Source organism: Scomber scombrus, chromosome 5 (genome assembly GCF_963691925.1).
Source record: "Scomber scombrus chromosome 5, fScoSco1.1, whole genome shotgun sequence".
Lineage (NCBI taxonomy): Eukaryota > Metazoa > Chordata > Actinopteri > Scombriformes > Scombridae > Scomber > Scomber scombrus.
Window position 1 is genome coordinate 14075229 of NC_084974.1, and position 16831 is coordinate 14092059.

At 38.5% G+C, this 16831-nt stretch overlaps 3 protein-coding genes across 3 annotated transcripts in view; 1 reads left to right on the top strand and 2 right to left on the bottom strand.

Annotated features, from left to right (window-relative positions):
- Positions 1 to 1792: 1792 nt before the first annotated feature.
- cep57 (centrosomal protein 57) lies at positions 1793 to 7926 on the bottom strand. Its single transcript, XM_062419503.1, is given in 11 exon segments — positions 1793 to 2285; positions 2400 to 2544; positions 2635 to 2864; positions 2980 to 3060; positions 3972 to 4067; positions 4261 to 4338; positions 5904 to 6065; positions 6528 to 6649; positions 6765 to 6959; positions 7359 to 7539; positions 7879 to 7926. Coding segments are annotated over 11 exon segments (1524 nt in total). The 3' UTR covers positions 1793 to 2099.
- A 462-nt stretch (positions 7927 to 8388) lies between these two features.
- Positions 8389 to 14288, top strand: mre11a (MRE11 homolog A, double strand break repair nuclease). Its single transcript, XM_062419155.1, has 20 exons — positions 8389 to 8421; positions 8841 to 8891; positions 9075 to 9207; positions 9339 to 9499; positions 9595 to 9682; positions 9820 to 9961; positions 10064 to 10178; positions 10543 to 10728; positions 10821 to 10992; positions 11105 to 11185; positions 11266 to 11395; positions 11536 to 11636; positions 11757 to 11927; positions 12015 to 12074; positions 12156 to 12327; positions 13043 to 13129; positions 13303 to 13367; positions 13473 to 13534; positions 13647 to 13761; positions 13974 to 14288. The coding sequence occupies exons 2-20, from the start codon at positions 8872 to 8874 to the stop codon at positions 14013 to 14015; spliced, it is 2103 nt and encodes a 700-aa protein (XP_062275139.1). The 5' UTR covers positions 8389 to 8421; positions 8841 to 8871; the 3' UTR covers positions 14016 to 14288.
- A 1002-nt stretch (positions 14289 to 15290) lies between these two features.
- Positions 15291 to 16831, bottom strand: part of tmprss4a (transmembrane serine protease 4a) — a 191796-nt gene continuing 190255 nt past the window's right edge. Inside the window, exon 13 of the mRNA XM_062419574.1 lies at positions 15291 to 16603. Within this exon, the coding sequence (XP_062275558.1) occupies positions 16592 to 16603 (12 nt within the window). The 3' untranslated portion in view covers positions 15291 to 16591. The remainder of the gene's footprint in view (positions 16604 to 16831) is intronic.

The window sequence follows — 16831 nt, forward strand, 5'->3', positions numbered from 1 at the left end:
GGACACAGACAGTTGGGACTTGGAGGAGCTGTCCTGTCCAGCCTGGTGCTGAAAACAATGATTTATGCAGTTTTGGCAGGAGACGTGTTTATTTAATCTCCAGCTCACCGTGCTGTGTGAGGACAGGCCTGATAAATACTCTGCTGCCTCAGTACACAGTGAGAGAAAGTCATTGTTTTTTTCTAGCAGTTTTACTAGAGCGTTTTTACATTTGACTTGACTGTATATGCCTAGTTTTTTTCTGCATAATTTTTTTTTACTTACACATATTCTCGCTCTGCATATGTATTTAATCTATGTATTTTTATTCATATATTACTGTATGTTTATGATATCAACATACATATTTAATGGACTACCGACTGGAATCAAAATAGAAACCACAGAAAAATGTTAATGTATTTCTTCTCAAAACATTTATAGTTATGCAGTTAATGTTATCTGAACATAATGATTGTTATTGGTGTAATTAATTTTCATATTGTATAAAATGAAATTATATACTTTTCTTTAATACCAGTTGCAAGCTTTTATCCCAAGTACAATCTTTCCACAAAGCCCTCAAAATGACTGACAGAGTGCACCTACCCATCCAATACTGTGATACTTTAAATTAGGACCCATGGCAAACATGGACTCAATAAATAGTTTCATCTATTATAACTGCATAGGCAGATTTAACACTAAATATTTAACAAAGAAAAACTATACATTACATTACATTAATAACAATTCATCAAATATGTAATAAAAATAAGAAACAAAACTATCAGAGGAATCAAGAGAGATCAGACCGGATTAAAAGCAGAGTAAACAGTTAAAATTATTATTTTGATTTGGCTCAAAGTATTGACTTGGATTACTGGTTGTTATGACTTTATTGAAGTCCGATGTCTGCTGACGTCATGGCAGTGGTCTGTTGCACCAGCATTGAAAGTAGATAAGACAAGTGTGACAAAGAAGAGTGGTTCTAACACAACACAGCAAGGTACATGTACAAAAGGAACATTAAATCATGGGAATACCTTCAAAAATGAAACCCGCTACTGTGTGATAAGGCTGGTGACTGTATGTGTTTATTCAGAAACACAGGAACACTGTAGTGATATGTAAACATACATATTTTATTTCTAAGGAAAATACACTCAAAAATATCATGATAGTCAAAAAGTAACAAATTCCTCCTAGAAATAATAGTGGAAGTGATTGTAGACTTCTAAAAATATTCTAATTATAACATCAACCATGTACACACACACACATTAAGAGACTGCAAGCAGTGGGATTCAGTCATTTTATCCAAATGCAGTACCGTATATTTTTAGGTCCTTCAGCACATCATTAGGTTAATCAATCTGCAGAAATATGTATCAGTATTACACACTTTTCATTGCCACCATTTTTCATTGCCATTATTTCTTTACATTGCAATTCCTTATTGAATTTAACAATCTGTAAATATCAAGCAATCCAGGACCATTTGTTTTTCTCCTGAGGAACGCATAATTTCTGGTAAATTTTCTAGTACTTATCTGAGTCCAGGTTGTCCAATACAGTTTCATGCATGTAAAACTACATGAATAACTAAAATATCTGGCTTTCCCAGTACTCTTCAGTTACACAGACAGCAAAGATGTTTGCTGACGGACTTTCATGCCCTCTGCTGGTAGAAAAGATAAACATCAGTAAAAAACATAAAAATAAATAAATAAATACATAACATGGGCCATGAAAAAAAAAGCATAGTTTGTTCTGTATATATAGCCTCCTCTTTCTTTGAACCATTCTGAGTATTCATCGGGCATGAAGGTGACAGAGGGCAAAGATATCACATAATTTACTTTGTTTTGATAACATGCACTTAGGTGACAGGTAGAGAGCAAATCAGTTTAAGTAAAAAATGTTTTTAGATGTGTTAGAGTCTTCCTAATAAAGTAAAAAAAAAAGTAAAAAAAAGAGGGAACTGATGGTGTCAAAAGTCACAGTGGTCTGCCAACTTCCTGCAGTGTTTATCAGTCAGTGACCGTGCTGCTTTTGAAATGATGGCCATAAGTAGTGAGTGAGCACCAAAAAGATTAATGTTACTTGCTGTGTGAGTTTCAGGTCCGTAATGAGGTCTGCAGAGCTTTCATGTCCCTCAGCAACCTCAGATTCCTCCTGCTTCTCTCTCCTGGTTTAAGTTTGAGTGCTCCAGCAGAGCGACCTCTAGTGGACACTGTTGTAGTCACTCTCACCTCATTCCTGCTGCTCCGCCTCGTCATCACTTCCTTCCTTAACTTCTTTATCTAGAAGATAGACAGGAAAATGTTAAGAAGTCACAAAAGAGTCACACAAGAAAACATCATTATTTTTGACTGCTCTGTGTGTGAAATTAATTGTTTTTTATGAAAAACACCCACCTGTGTTTTGTGTTTGTAGAGTTTACTGATCTGCTCTCCTTTCCTTTCCATTTTCAGAAGCAGCTTCTCTTGCTCTCTCTGAACTTCTTTTCTTTCCTCTTCAGACACACTGTACTCCAGCTGCCTCACCAGCTCATCCTGCTCTCTGCAACACAAACACGTGACAACGTTTAATACCACTTGCAAAATCTGTCACAAATCACTCCTAATCGAGCTCAGATGCAACTGCACTTACAAGCTCATAAGTCGCAGCTCCTCCTGTAGTGCCTGCAGAAGCTCTGAAAGCTCCTCCCCACTGGTGGAGGAGGAGGAAGAGGAGCTGTCTGAATATCTGCAGCTGCCCGTCCCAGAGCTGTCTGGGTTGTTAGAGAGGACATGCTTGTTGCAGAGGTGCGGCTGGTGTCGCTTTAGGAGAGACAGAACTGACTGGACGTTTGCCCTCACCGAGTGGCTGCAGCCTACTGACTGAAAGTTAGGAAGGAAAAGAGAAAGAGAGTCAAAAAGAGACAGTGTGAGCAAAGTGCAGCATTAAAACTATAAAACATTATAAAACCTGCAGACACATGCATGTTCGTACTACCGTTCCAGTAACAAAAGGTACATCTCGGAGGCTCAATCTGTAGTGTGGCTCTGTGTAGGATGACTGCTGTGGTGAAGACTTCTGGAAATATCAACATGAACAAAAAAGGTTTTTTTTTCTTTCTTTTTAAAAAAAAAATCTAGCTATATTGATATTATAACAGCTATATGGCCCAATGCTTTGCTTTATGTGTTCCGGGGGTCTCATCCTTATCTATATATTTTGTGCATATATGTATATACATTATCATACTATTTGTCTATTTTTCAAATATTTCTATTTTTGTTTATCACATATGGTTCATCATTATTTTGTATTTATTTATTGAATTATTATTATTTTTTTAAACATTTTTTTATTTTGTCTGCACCTATATATACCCTGAAAAGTGTTGAGTGGGATTGGCACATCATCTGTCAGGTGACCTGGGCCTTTTGTGGATTTAAGATGGCGACTATCTAGTTGATTTTTAGTCTGAAGAAGAGCGTTGAGAATGAAACGTCACTGGTGATATCCTATTAAATCTACCTGCATTGGGAGCTGCAGTGTGCAGACTTTTTTCTTGCTTTTACACCACTTTTGTTATTTGGTCCAACACCTGCTTTCTTTCTCTTGATGTGCGCGTCTAACACAAACTTTTTTGAAGGTCAACATGGACACATCAAAAACTATGACAAATGCCCATCATAAGATGCCTAAGCTCAAAATTATGGATTCATATTGACTATTTGTTCTGAGCGAAAATGGTAAAACTGTTAAGTATTTACTGTATAGTGACAGAGAATAAAAACTGTATTGTAGTTTAATCCATTTTAAGTCATCCCTGCTTGATTCAATGACACACAGTATATAGATGTACTAACACTGTGCAAAAGCACCCGATTCCAGACATTTCCTTTTTTGTGTTTGAACTTTAACTTATCAAGGGGGAAAGAAACATTGCCAGTTTGCTCAAACAGAAGTGAAACCTCAAACAGGTGAATACCTTTTACCTTTGAATTACACTTCTTGTCTTTGGACTGTGTGCTGGACAGGCACGGTGACACTGATTGCAGCAGGATCCGGTTGGCCTCCAAACCTGTCTGTAACTGAGGAACGCAGCTAAGAATGATGCATACGTGCACACACATTTCAATATATACATTTATTAATTTAGTAAATAGTATGTAAAACAATAGACAATGGTTTCTTTTAAATACTGTCAGGAATATTGCAAGCAATAATGAGTACAAGGATGAAATGGTAGCTAAAAACAAAACACAAATGTGTTCAAGTGTTTACCTGGTTAGCCTTATCCTGGACCAGCTTCCTCTGATGCTCCTCCTCCTGTAGTTTCATCTCCAGCTCCTGAATCTTCATCTGGCACATTCACAAACACAGATAGTGTTATTATGAAGAGTAATAATACTATTAATAAATACTAGTAATAAACATTTATATTTTGTTTGTTTTTTATGTTTATTTCACTTTCATGTGTTACGGCCTACTTAATATTAAAACATGAATTAGTTGTATGGCATCAGTAAAGCCGTATCCTGGTAAAATTTCTGAAATGAAAGAATGATGTTTAGGTTGCTGTGTTGATGTGTGATTTTAAGTTTAAATCATAGCCCTCAAGTCAGTGACTTTGTGTAGACATGGGTTGTGTAGTGTAAAATTTGTTGATAATTACTAACAATGAGCAATGTTGTATCTGCTAAAAGGGTACTTGATTGTTGACTATTATTTGCTGAAGATGTTCAAATTTGAAGGCATTATGTTAAACGAAGAAGGTGTATGTGATTCTGCATTTAGTGAGTGAATAAGTACCTTATAATCAAATAAGCATGAAAACCACAATATATGTGATTATACATACCACACTTTTATATTAGTAGCATTAGTACTATAGAAAAGAATGCAGTAATAAGAGTATTTGGGTAATATTGTATTGTATTATATAACTTAAAGACATCTGTGATAAACTTTGCCCACACAGCTAATACCAGCTGTGGAGGATAAGGGGCAGCACCTAGTAAGTGGAAAAGTACAGAACTTGAGGCTCAGAATGATGTAATCCAAAACCCCCCTATAGCGAAACACCTGCTAGCATAGAAACGGAAGGAATAGCCATAAAAGGTGTTTTAGGGCGTCTTTAGGATAGGCGCCAAGAACGTGAGTTCAAGTTGAGGTGAAAGAGGGTGCGAAGAACGTGAGTACATGTTGGGGGCGGAAAGAAGCGGATTGGTTGAAACTCACTCCACCGAGGGAGGGGGTCGAAACTTTTCTGCAAGGGTCAGCAATATAGACAGTATAAAAAAGACCCCAAGTTTTAGCTCTTTGTGTCATTTATGCATAGATTCTGTCTGTGTATTTTGGCTCCGGGTTTTGCTGTCGACAATAACTGCATTCAGCTGGACGACTCCTGGTGACTTTTTGATTGAGTATTTTTTGGAACTTCTGACATTCTCCGAAGACGAAGTACTCAGAATGATTTAGAAACTACAGTTGTGAGCAGTTCAAAGAGTGACTTTTTCTTCTCAGATTGTTTAATTGGTAGGATTTGTAGAGGCATGAGTGGAGTATTTTGTATTTTCCAAGAAAAAGCAATAATGAGAAAAGTAAAAAAAAATCCCTTATCCCTTTGTTCACCTTGTGATCTGTGAGATTTATCATTGTCCCCATTGGGTGTCCTGCCCCTCAGGGTGAAAATCACTGCCCTAGTTTCTTAGACAATAGACAGACAGGCTGTGTGTGTGTGTGTGTGTGTGTGTGTGTGTGTGTGTGTGTGTGTGTGTATGTGTGTGTGTGTGTTGTCTCTGGACAATATACTCTTTCTTATGACAGCGACAACAATACAGGACGAAGGCAGCCCAGTAGTTAAGGTTATTATGAGTTCTTACACTGTTTTTATAACTGACATTTGACTGTGTCCTTATGTGTACCTCAGCTTGATTCTGTGTGCGTGTCAGCCTGAGATACTCCTGCTCCAGTCGCTCCAGCTTCTCCAAATGGGCATGCTCAGACACTGTGCCAGGTTGTTGGTCAGCTGATCTGACTGTCTCCATGGAGACCTGACAGTATGAGGAACAATTAATCCAAATTTACTCACAGACACAGCTGCAACGGTTAGTCGATTGCTTGATTGGCAGAAATTAATTGCTAACTATTTTGATAATTGAATAATCATTTTACTATTTTTTAAGCAAACATAAGTTTTTAAGCAAAAATGACAAATATGTGCTGGTTGCAGCTTCTTAATGTGAGGCTTAATGCTTTTCAGCATCATGCAATCCAAAGATTTTGTTGATCGGACAAAACAAGACATTTGAAGATGTCACTATGAGCTCTAAGAAAATAGTTTTTCACTGTTTTCTGAAATTTTATAGACAGAATTATTAGATTAATTGTGAGAAAATATTCTGCAATAAAAAATAATCATTAGTTGCAGCCCTGCATGCATACCAACAAGCCATTTCCTCATTTTTATGCATGGATATTAGGGTATATTTTAAAGGAATAGTATTAGCATCAGTATTACATCCTAAATGACAGAACAATGTGTTAACCTGCTGTTTGAGCAGACTCGTCCTATCTGCTTTAGCATTGCGCAACATCCTCCTCATGTGATCCAATTGTCGCTCCAGCTTCACACAGCGAGACTCTGCATCCGCAAGATGGGTGATCAACACTGTGGAAGAAATAAAAGGACACTATAATATAGGATAAAGAGATATGGAGAAAAAAATAACAATATGATGAAAGGAAATTGGAAATGTATCATTATACCTTATTTATATACTCACCTTGGTTGCAGTTGGTCCCGTCACTTGTCTCTCTCCTTGTGTCCGTTTGAGTATTTATGAGTCTCATTTTATCACTCTGCAAATGTTTGTGTGTCGCATCTTTCCCCTTACTGCGCAGACTGAGCTCCTCACATCCTTTCTCCAACTCCAATCTCCTGATCTTCTCCTGTAGGTTCTTCAAAGCTGATAGGATTGCTGCACATGCACACACAATACACAAAAATGTAATCCATATGGGGATATAGTGATAGATTTCTAACATATTTAGTGCAGGGTTATAGTCACAGTGTTATACGGTATGATTTAAAGGTTTGGATGGAAGAGTAAGTCTGTAGGATGGGAGCTTAGAGAGAATAATGTGGAAGAACGAGGAGATGTCAATGCAGATGAGACATTCAAGTAGTGTGGCATCATATTGCACATGCTGTAACCATGGAGCGTTGAAACACTACAATACCTGAATGGAAACCTCATACACATGCACGCACACACACACACACACACACACACACACACACACACACACACACACACACACACACACACACACACACATAGAGAGAGAGAGAAAGAGACGCACAAAATTAAAGTTACCTGCACTGCTGGTCTCTGGAAAGGCCTTACTGGGTGATGATGGACGACTTGAGTAATGTGTGCGGGTTTGGGTTGTGTGATGCACAGGTGTGTTGATGAGAGGGCGGTGTGCAGGATATTCCTTATAAGATGGCAGTGACAGGCTGTCAGATACAACTCCACTTGGTAGAGGATGGAGCCCCTGCAGATGACCACAGTTAAATATTAAACAGCACTCACAATTCCTGATATTGTAAGCATCAATATCTGCAATATTGATATCTAAATATGTGAAAGCTACCTCATTAAGAGCAATAATCAGCAAATGTAACGTAGATGTATGAGCTCAAGTCAAATATAACATATTAAGGCGATAATTCAGTACAACTTTCTAATGGTGCCAAATCAGCTGTTCTGAGTTGTAGCAACTGCTGCTAAGTAGCTCTCTGTGTAGTCTTCGTAGCAACCTCTGTGGCCAATATAACCAGCTTTTATTTTTCCTTTTTGAGTTAAATTTTGCACACAAATCTCGCAAAGCTACCTTCTCCTGCGTAGCATCAGCAGCGGATGTTTTTGACAGTCTCTCCATTGAAGTGAAGCCAACCCAGCAGTCTGTGTCGCTGCTGCTCAACCAGGGAGTTTATAAAAGATGCAAAGAGCTAAAAACTAAAGCCAAGCCCTTTATTATTACAGCTGGCAGCTTACTAGCTCCGCGCCGTTTCTACAGCTCCCAGTGTGACAAGAAAACATCACTTGACAAACTACACAATCCAGGGTTTCTACAGGGTGGGAATGATATTATTTCAGCGTGTCCCGTTAGCGCAAGCAGCAGTGTTCGCACGTAGCCGGTTAACTGAGACACCGCATTACCGGTGTACCTCTGTCATAAAACAAACACACTACATTCGCATACCGGAAATGTAGTTCTTTTCCCGCGAAGATTCTTTAGTGTGGAACGGCGATGAATTCAAAATAAAACTACAATAACTCTGAGCCACATGTGAGGGGCGGGGAAAGGGGAGAGGGTTTGCAAGACTTGCCGGGATTTTGATGGCAAACACGCCAGACGTAGGACCTTAAGGAGGTGCGTCGCAAGTATTGTTTATTTCAGGTTGTTTTCTGTATTAGTAGTATACACAACAAGTATCCATTTAACATTTGACAGACGTATTAACTGAAGATTAGACTTTACAATATGTGAACCTAACTTAGTTCATGTTAGCTAGCGCATACATAACTTGCATAAATAACACATGCGTTTCCTTCATAATGTTAAGTGAAAGCTAACAGTTATCCTCGCAGTAAGTTAATTTAGTTAGTGTTAGCTACTACTTTATAGACGTATTATTAGCTGGCTAACGTTGACTATCACACAGTATATCGATGATTTGTAATGTTACGTGTAATGTGCTGAGTTATTATAAACAGAGCTTCAATAGTGAAACGTGTTTCATTTTCATGTCTGGAAGTTAACTTTGTTGTGTTCTCTGTGCAACTTGTCAGGTGTCAACTGATCCCTTATTTACCCACCATCATGTCTTCAGAGAGCACCTTGTGAGTCTGTTTAAGTTATGACTTTTTGAAGAAATCTCAAACTAAATATTTTCTGATTGTGCTGGTTACTTACAATGAATAGTGTTGATATAGCATATAGGTACAGATATATCCAGGTTCAAAATAATCTAATGTATGAGTTGCATTTGGTATAACTGCCATGCATGTTGTGTCTATTTCTAGGGATGATGAGGACACCTTTAAAATCCTGATTGCTACAGATGTTCACCTGGGTTACCTGGAAAAGGATGCCATCCGTGGTGCTGACACCTATACCACATTGGAGGAGATCCTGAAATATGCCAAAACGTATCAGGTACATGCAGTGTGATAGATGTGAGAGTCACAGGGATGAGTCCACATCAAATCTGTTCATGTATATCTCTTTCTGCTTGAATGGACATCCCTGTCTTAAATACCCTCTGTTGTCTTTTTATTTTTTTGCAGGTTGATTTCATCCTGCTGGGAGGTGATTTGTTCCACGAGAACAAGCCAACACGGCGATGCCTTCACAACTGCATAACTATGCTAAGAAAGTACTGCATGGGAGACACGCCCATACACTTCAATATACTGAGTGACCAGACTATCAACTTTAACACCACCCAGTCAGTCCTTCTGCGTCTATGTGGTCATTCTTTACAAACACTGTTGGTGAATGAAGGCTTAACTAATGTTCTCATATATGTCTGATGGTGTTTAGGTTCCCCTGGGTTAACTATCAGGATGGAAACCTGAACATCTCTATTCCTGTATTCAGCATTCATGGTAACCATGATGACCCAACTGGGGTGAGTTCCTTCCACAATAAAATTCATTGTCAGACACAGTACATGATCTTAACATGCAAGTATTTGCATTTCTGTCAGTTTTGCTATTCCTCTGTATTTATTTGATTCTATGTCATGATTATTTTGTTTCCCCTAAGGCTGAAGGTTTGTGTGCGCTGGATCTGCTAAGTGCCTCTGGTCTTGTCAATCACTTTGGGCACTCTCAGTCAGTGGAGAGGATAGAGATTAGCCCCATCCTCATGCAGAAAGGCAACACTAAACTGGCTTTATATGGTCTTGGTAAGTGTGTGTTTTGACAAACTGGTAGATAAAAATAGGCATTTGTTTTTCTGTCAAAGTTGTTTACAGATTGCTAAACAGTATACGTGCTGGTGTGTGTAGGTTCTATCCCAGATGAGCGTCTGTACAGGATGTTCGTCAACAACCAAGTGACCATGCTCCGTCCTAAAGAAGACCAAGATGAGTGGTTTAACCTCTTCACCATCCACCAGAACAGGTGTGTGCATCTATATGAGGATTTTTGGATGTTCTAATCCGTTTGGAGGAAAGAGACGCACAGTTTAGTCATATAATAACAAATATCAAAGCATCCATACTGTATGTCTGTGTAGCCTCAATAAAGTCTTTAATCAGAATGCAGGATGTTTGTGGCGAGGAAAGTAATGGCAGTGAAATTGTGGCAGTGTTTTGATGAATAGTTTGTCAGTGTTATCCATAGTTTGACATGTTCTGCATATATTTGGTTTAGTAAACCTTTACTGTATTACTTCACAAAGATAGCCCCAGATAGTGATATTAATAAACAGCTATATTTTTAAAATGTTTAATTCTACATTTTATTTTCTCTGGGGGTTTTTCAGGAGTAAGCATGGTCCTACCAACTATATTCCTGAGCAGTTCCTGGATGAGTTTCTTGACTTGGTGGTGTGGGGTCACGAGCATGAGTGTTTGATACAACCAACCAGAAATGAACAGCAGCTCTTCTACGTGACACAGCCGGGCAGCTCCGTAGCCACATCCCTGTCCCCTGGAGAGGCTGCCAAGAAGTACATATACACCCAATGGATGATGAACTAATATATTCTGATTGTATTTTGAAAGACTACAGTAGTCAAACACTCTGTTTATGTGTATCTAGGCATATAGGGCTGCTCAGGGTGAAGGGTCGTAAAATGAACCTGCAGAAGATCCCCCTAAAGACAGTGCGCCAGTTCTTCATCCAGGATGTGGTGCTAGCTGACTACCAAGACCTCTTCACACCAGATACACCCCAGGTCACAAAGAAAGTGGAGAATTTCTGCTGTGCCAAGGTAATGTAACACTCAAATTCACCAACAAAATGCCAGTCCCAATCTTATATCTGTAATTCTTACACTCTTATATTCACACATCTGCAATCTTTCCCTTTCTCTTGCTCTGTAGGTCAATGAGATGCTAGATGAAGCTGAGAGAGAAAGACTGGGCTGTCCGCTCACCCCAGAGAAACCTTTAATTCGCATCAGGGTAAGATGAACAAACTCACAGCATGTGCACAAACACTTTTTCACGCTAGATTTTAAATTAATCATCATTTCGTTACCCAGGTGGATTACAGTGGGGGTTTTGAGGCATTCAACACTTCTCGATTCAGTCAGAAGTTTGTGGACCGCGTGGCCAACCCAAAAGACATCATTCACTTTCTCAGACGCCGAGAGCAAAAGGAGGACATCAAAGGTCTAATACAAACTAAATACACTGCTGTGTATTCAAAGATCACCCTACTAATATTTGCAACAATTAATAATTGTATTTTCACTTAATGTTTTGTCAAATTGAAGTGTTTATTCATTGGTTTTTTTTTCTTTTCTTTTTAGATGAGGTCAATATTGACTATGGCAAGCTGGTAAAACCCACTGCAGTTGAGGGGTTGAGAGTGGAGGACCTTGTTAAACAGTACTTGGAGGCAGCCGAAAAGGTATTCTAATCACACAAACTCATAGAATACTTAGAGGATATCATGGCTTTTTTTTTCATCCACTGTTTTATACTATTCATTCATTTGATTGAGTGTGTATTCACATGCATGTCCTCACAGACGGTGCAGCTGTCCCTGCTGACTGAGCAGGGCATGGGGAAGGCCATTCAGGAGTTTGTAGATAAAGATGAGAAAGATGCCATTGAGGAGCTGATCACTTATCAGCTAGAGAAGACGCAGCGTCACCTCCAGGCCAGAGGAGTGACCACAGAGCAAGATATTGATACAGAGGTGAGGAGATGGGGTGTGCATGGGAAGTGGGGCCGATGATGATGGTATGCCATGTCAACGTAAGACTGCATATTTGATCATTTTCAGGTCCGGCTATTCAGAGACTCCAAAAAGAACACAACCGAGGAAGAGAATGAGATCAAAGAAGTAAGTGAAATGGGTGTACACAGGCCAGAAATGTTTTGTTTGTTGTAGCGTCTGACTATACACTCCTCCTCTCTCACTCAGGCAATAAACAGAGCCAAAGCTCATCGGCTGGAGCGTGGGGATGACCACGGCATATCTGATGAGCTTGCTGATGTTGCTATGGACTCTGATGATGGCTTAGAGTTGCCTCCCGCCACGAGAGGCAGAGGGCGTGGAGGCAGGGGGAGGGGTGGCGGCCGAGGAAGGGGGAGAGGTAGGTTATTATTTAACTCAAAAGTTGGTCAACACTGAGTGCTTGAGTGGCAGATTATACTATGTGTAAGGGCTAACAGAATTACACACAATCACCAGTGTTAATGCTCTTTGTACACACTAGTTAATAGTAAAGGAAATAACAGCTAACTCAAATAATTCATCACAATTTAAACACTGAAGGTAAATTATCAGTCAATCAGAATATGTAAATCTTCATGGTGGGCAACAGTGGATGATTTGAAGAATGGGTTCGTGAATTTTCAAGTTTGTCCTAAAACAGGCACCCAAATAAACACTGAAATACATTGTAATCTGTAATTATTCCTTCTGTTTATAGCCTCCTGTGCAAAAATGTATTTAAAAGCTAATATGAAGCTTGAACATTAACCAAAAAAAACAGAGACTATAATGTGGATTTTACGACAAACAGTGACTAATTCGGAGCTCCACTTGAAGCCAACAACAATGATTTAATCCAGTCACATTCTGCTTAAATTCCAGCAGAGGGCAGTCATGACACTCCAGCCTTTGCTACACACACGTTCTATCTGTGGTTTATTCGTGAGCATTGCAGTGTTTTCATATTGCTGACATTACATACAGGAGAACAAAGAGAATGTGTATATATAGCTGGTTTATTCTTGCTGCATCATACATATTTGTTGTAAAATATCACACTATTGTTTAATTGTTAGCAACTTTTCACCATCCAGGTGCAGCTGCCTCTGAACCAAAGCCATCTGGTCGCGGCCGCTCCAAGAAATCGTCAGCAGCAACCCCAAGCAGAAGTATTATGCAAGGTTAGGAGAGTGTGAAATTATGTGTATGTGTTAAGATCTGTAGATACACACTGCGCTTACATGGCAGACCAATGCATCACAAAGAATGCACAGAAATCTCATTACGTGTTAACAGTGTGTGAATCTGTCCAATACCTCTTCATCCTTTTTACATCCTTTAAATTCTTATTCAGCATTTCAGGCACCATCCCAGAGATCTTCTCGGGCTGGAGCATCCAAGTCCTACGTAGCAGATGATGTAATGCCAGCCACCACACACACAATTCCTTTTTTAAAAAAAATCTGTATGTGAACTGTACTGTACTATCCTTCAATCTTGCTTTGTATTTTCATACATCTTCAGATTACCATTGACGACTCTGATGAAGATTTCCCTATAATGAAATCTTCTAGAGCTCCTCCAAGGTATGTTTGCTACTATTGGGCATCCCTTCCCGCCCACAGCCTCACATTTTAAAATGGTAACATATTATTTTACCCTGCTCTTTAATCTGTCTCCTATTCTTGCTTACCTCAGAACAGCGTCATCATCTTCGTCCTTCTCTAAGCCCAGCTCTCAGAGCCAGAGCCAGTCATCTAGAGGAGTTGCATTTGATGACAGTGATGATGATGATGATGATGATGATGATGAGGTAAAAAGAGATCAGAACAAATCGTATAGCATGACTGCTGGGGTGCATACTATACCTTATTCACATAATCTCTTTGATTTTTGTCTGAACTGAACTGAACTACACTCTACTATTGAAACCTGATGTTTTTTGTAATGACTATTTTTTTTTCTCATAGTCATAGTCAGTTTTAATCTTTTTTTCCATATCCATCCCTTTTTTCCTTGATCCAGGATAATCCATTCAAAGGCCCCAGCCATCGTGGGCGAAGATAACCATAACTGCATTCTTTCTGTACCACTTGTTCATTATGTTGATTTTCCAAAAATAATTGTAAATGCTAATTAGTAAGTGAGCTGCAGTGGTGCTGTTCTGAAGGACTCCAACATTTTCTCAGCACTCAGCCTTCACAATGATCAGTCTGTTTGTGTGAAAGAGATAGATATGAGGGTTGGGGCAAGGTCGATGTTGCTTCCAGACAAGAATGTACTGTATGTTGCCTATAGTTTTCATAGCTACCTGATACTGCAATTAAAAATGTTTTTTCATATAAACTCTCTTTGTCTTTGAATTATGGTATGCATCCCCCTCTCAAAGGCAGGGGCTGCAAAGTCAGAAGTCAGAAGTCAGAGCCTTGTGTAGCTAATTTGCCTGTTACAGCAAAACTGATGCACAAGTGGAGTTGGATAGTTTTTATTTAGACTTTAGACCAGCAGCAGCTGTGGCCAGACGCAGTGTTTTTTTCACTGTGAAACTTTGTCACTGTGATCTCACAAAACACATTTTTGGCCATAACTCAATAATTTATATGCTAAATGTGACAAAGTTTGACAGTCATTAGGTGAAGAAAGCATATTTCTCACTGGAAATTATTCACACACTTTTTTATTAAATTCCTGCAAAGTTGTCATTACAAATATTGTATAGACATCGATGTAAACTAACTTGACTGGTTGGTGGAGGCATACAACCATAATGTAGAATTTCTATTTCTATTTTTATGCTGTGATGCTGCTAAAACTGGTCCTGCAGTAAAAACCCTCCAAGGTTCAGGCAGATAATTACATTATAAACTTTAAAGTACTCCACAGTTGTCAAAATTAGGATCTTGTCAAGATGGAACAGCAAAGCAAATACTTAGACAACTTTTTTCTAAATCTTTCTGCTGATCTTGGAATTTTTAAGTTATTTCTCATTTATCAGATGATTTAAGTTCATTGCTGCAGGTCTTAGCATTTCAATGTTCAGTATGTCCGGGGTGTATAATGAGTATGAAATTTGAGCTGATAATGGTAATTTGAATCATCTTTTGAGATAAAATGATTTAACCAACCCCCGTTGTTCCTTTTGTTAACTTTGGGTCAGAGGGTGTGAGCTTGGGAAGACGAAGACATTGAATGGAACAAGAAATATCCAGTTTCCAACACATTCGCACTGGCATAGTATATCAAGTTAATTGTGTGACCCTTTTACTGTTGTCTGGTAAACCCAGTATAGTATTTTTTGTCAAAAAAGTTCTGAAGTCAAGTTAAAGAACATCACCTTTTATTATATTTACAACCTTTTTACAGAAATGTAAAACATACACACAAAATGCCCAAAATACCATATATACAGACAAATGTTATCAGCCACCTGACAAACCTTAACAGAAATACTATTTATATCCAGCTATTATAATATCATGCAATATATTACAGTGTTAGCTACTTTTTGAAATCACAAAGTGCCAAATTGTATTTTATTTGTTTTGTGACGGATATTCTTTGCCATAAATTAAACTATTAAATGAAAAGTGAAGAAATAATGATAGCACTTTGCATTTCAAGAGATGGCAAGGTTTCTTAAGGCACGCTGAATTCCTGATTGGATATCTCAGTCTAAAGGCACTGTGAACACATAAAGGGTGATTAGAGTTTCAGTGCATTATAAGACTAACTACTTGAATTATTGGCATATACAGTAAAGTCAAGTAATTCTCACTCTCCACATAAAGTGCTCATAGAAATCATTCTGTTGTAGGACACAAGCATATCATCTGTGCTGTGAAAAAGGTGCAATTGCCCTTGAATTAGCACACATCAGATCAACTGAATCAGCACCATGCTGCAACATCTGGACAGTATTAGTGATATTAACCTGAGGCTTCACGAGTACTCCTGTTGGCATTAGTATAGCACAGCTTTGTTGCCTTTCTTTGCATAGCAGTTTTCCATATGAAACCTCATATTATGTATTGCACACCTACAGTATATATTATAGCACATAGTAAGATCCACCTTCTTCACCGGTCCACAATTTAATAAACTTATAATCAGAGTGCCTTGGATGGTTTCTCGACTGCCAACCAATACCACTGAGTCGGCGGAACAGTCATTTTTTTGTATTCCAATTAAAAACAGTTTGTATGGTTGTTTATATGTCCTTGTGTCAGCACCAGTGATCAAATATCTGTAAAATTAGTAGTTTTAAACAATATCACAACTCAAGGCAATAATGTCTGTTTTGAGTTTCAGTTTGAAAATAGCAGCTTTCTGCCATGAAGATCCCAGACTGCCAAATGACAGATAACAACATAAATATACTATAAATATAATTTTCCCTGAGATAAGAACTTGAAATGGCACAAACAACACCTGAAATAAGTTTGAATGAAATGTGTGTTTGTGTACATGTGTAGTGTTTATGGCTGTGTTTAACAGTTCATCTATGTTGTTGTTGATGCATCTTCAACTTCAAGAAAACAACAAACAAACAAAGACAACCCAAAAAGCTTCCTTTTAGTTTCACAGTCTCTGCAAAGTAGTATGGACTGGAGTCTTGTGTTGGCTGGTCATTGTGATGGAGGACATCAGGAGTTTTTCTGCATGGATAAAAGTAAAACAAATCAGTGATGCATAGTTGTTGTCATTGTGTCATTGAATTAATTGTATTTTGCCAAAACACTACAAGCAGCAAACTGTACAATGCAGGTATTGTTAACTTGTCATTTTTTATTTTGCCTAAGTAGAACTAAAGCCCTCAAGTAGAAGGGTTGTGATGTCATTTCCTCTCAAAACCCATGCTATACTGTAGTTCTTAGTCAGTATTG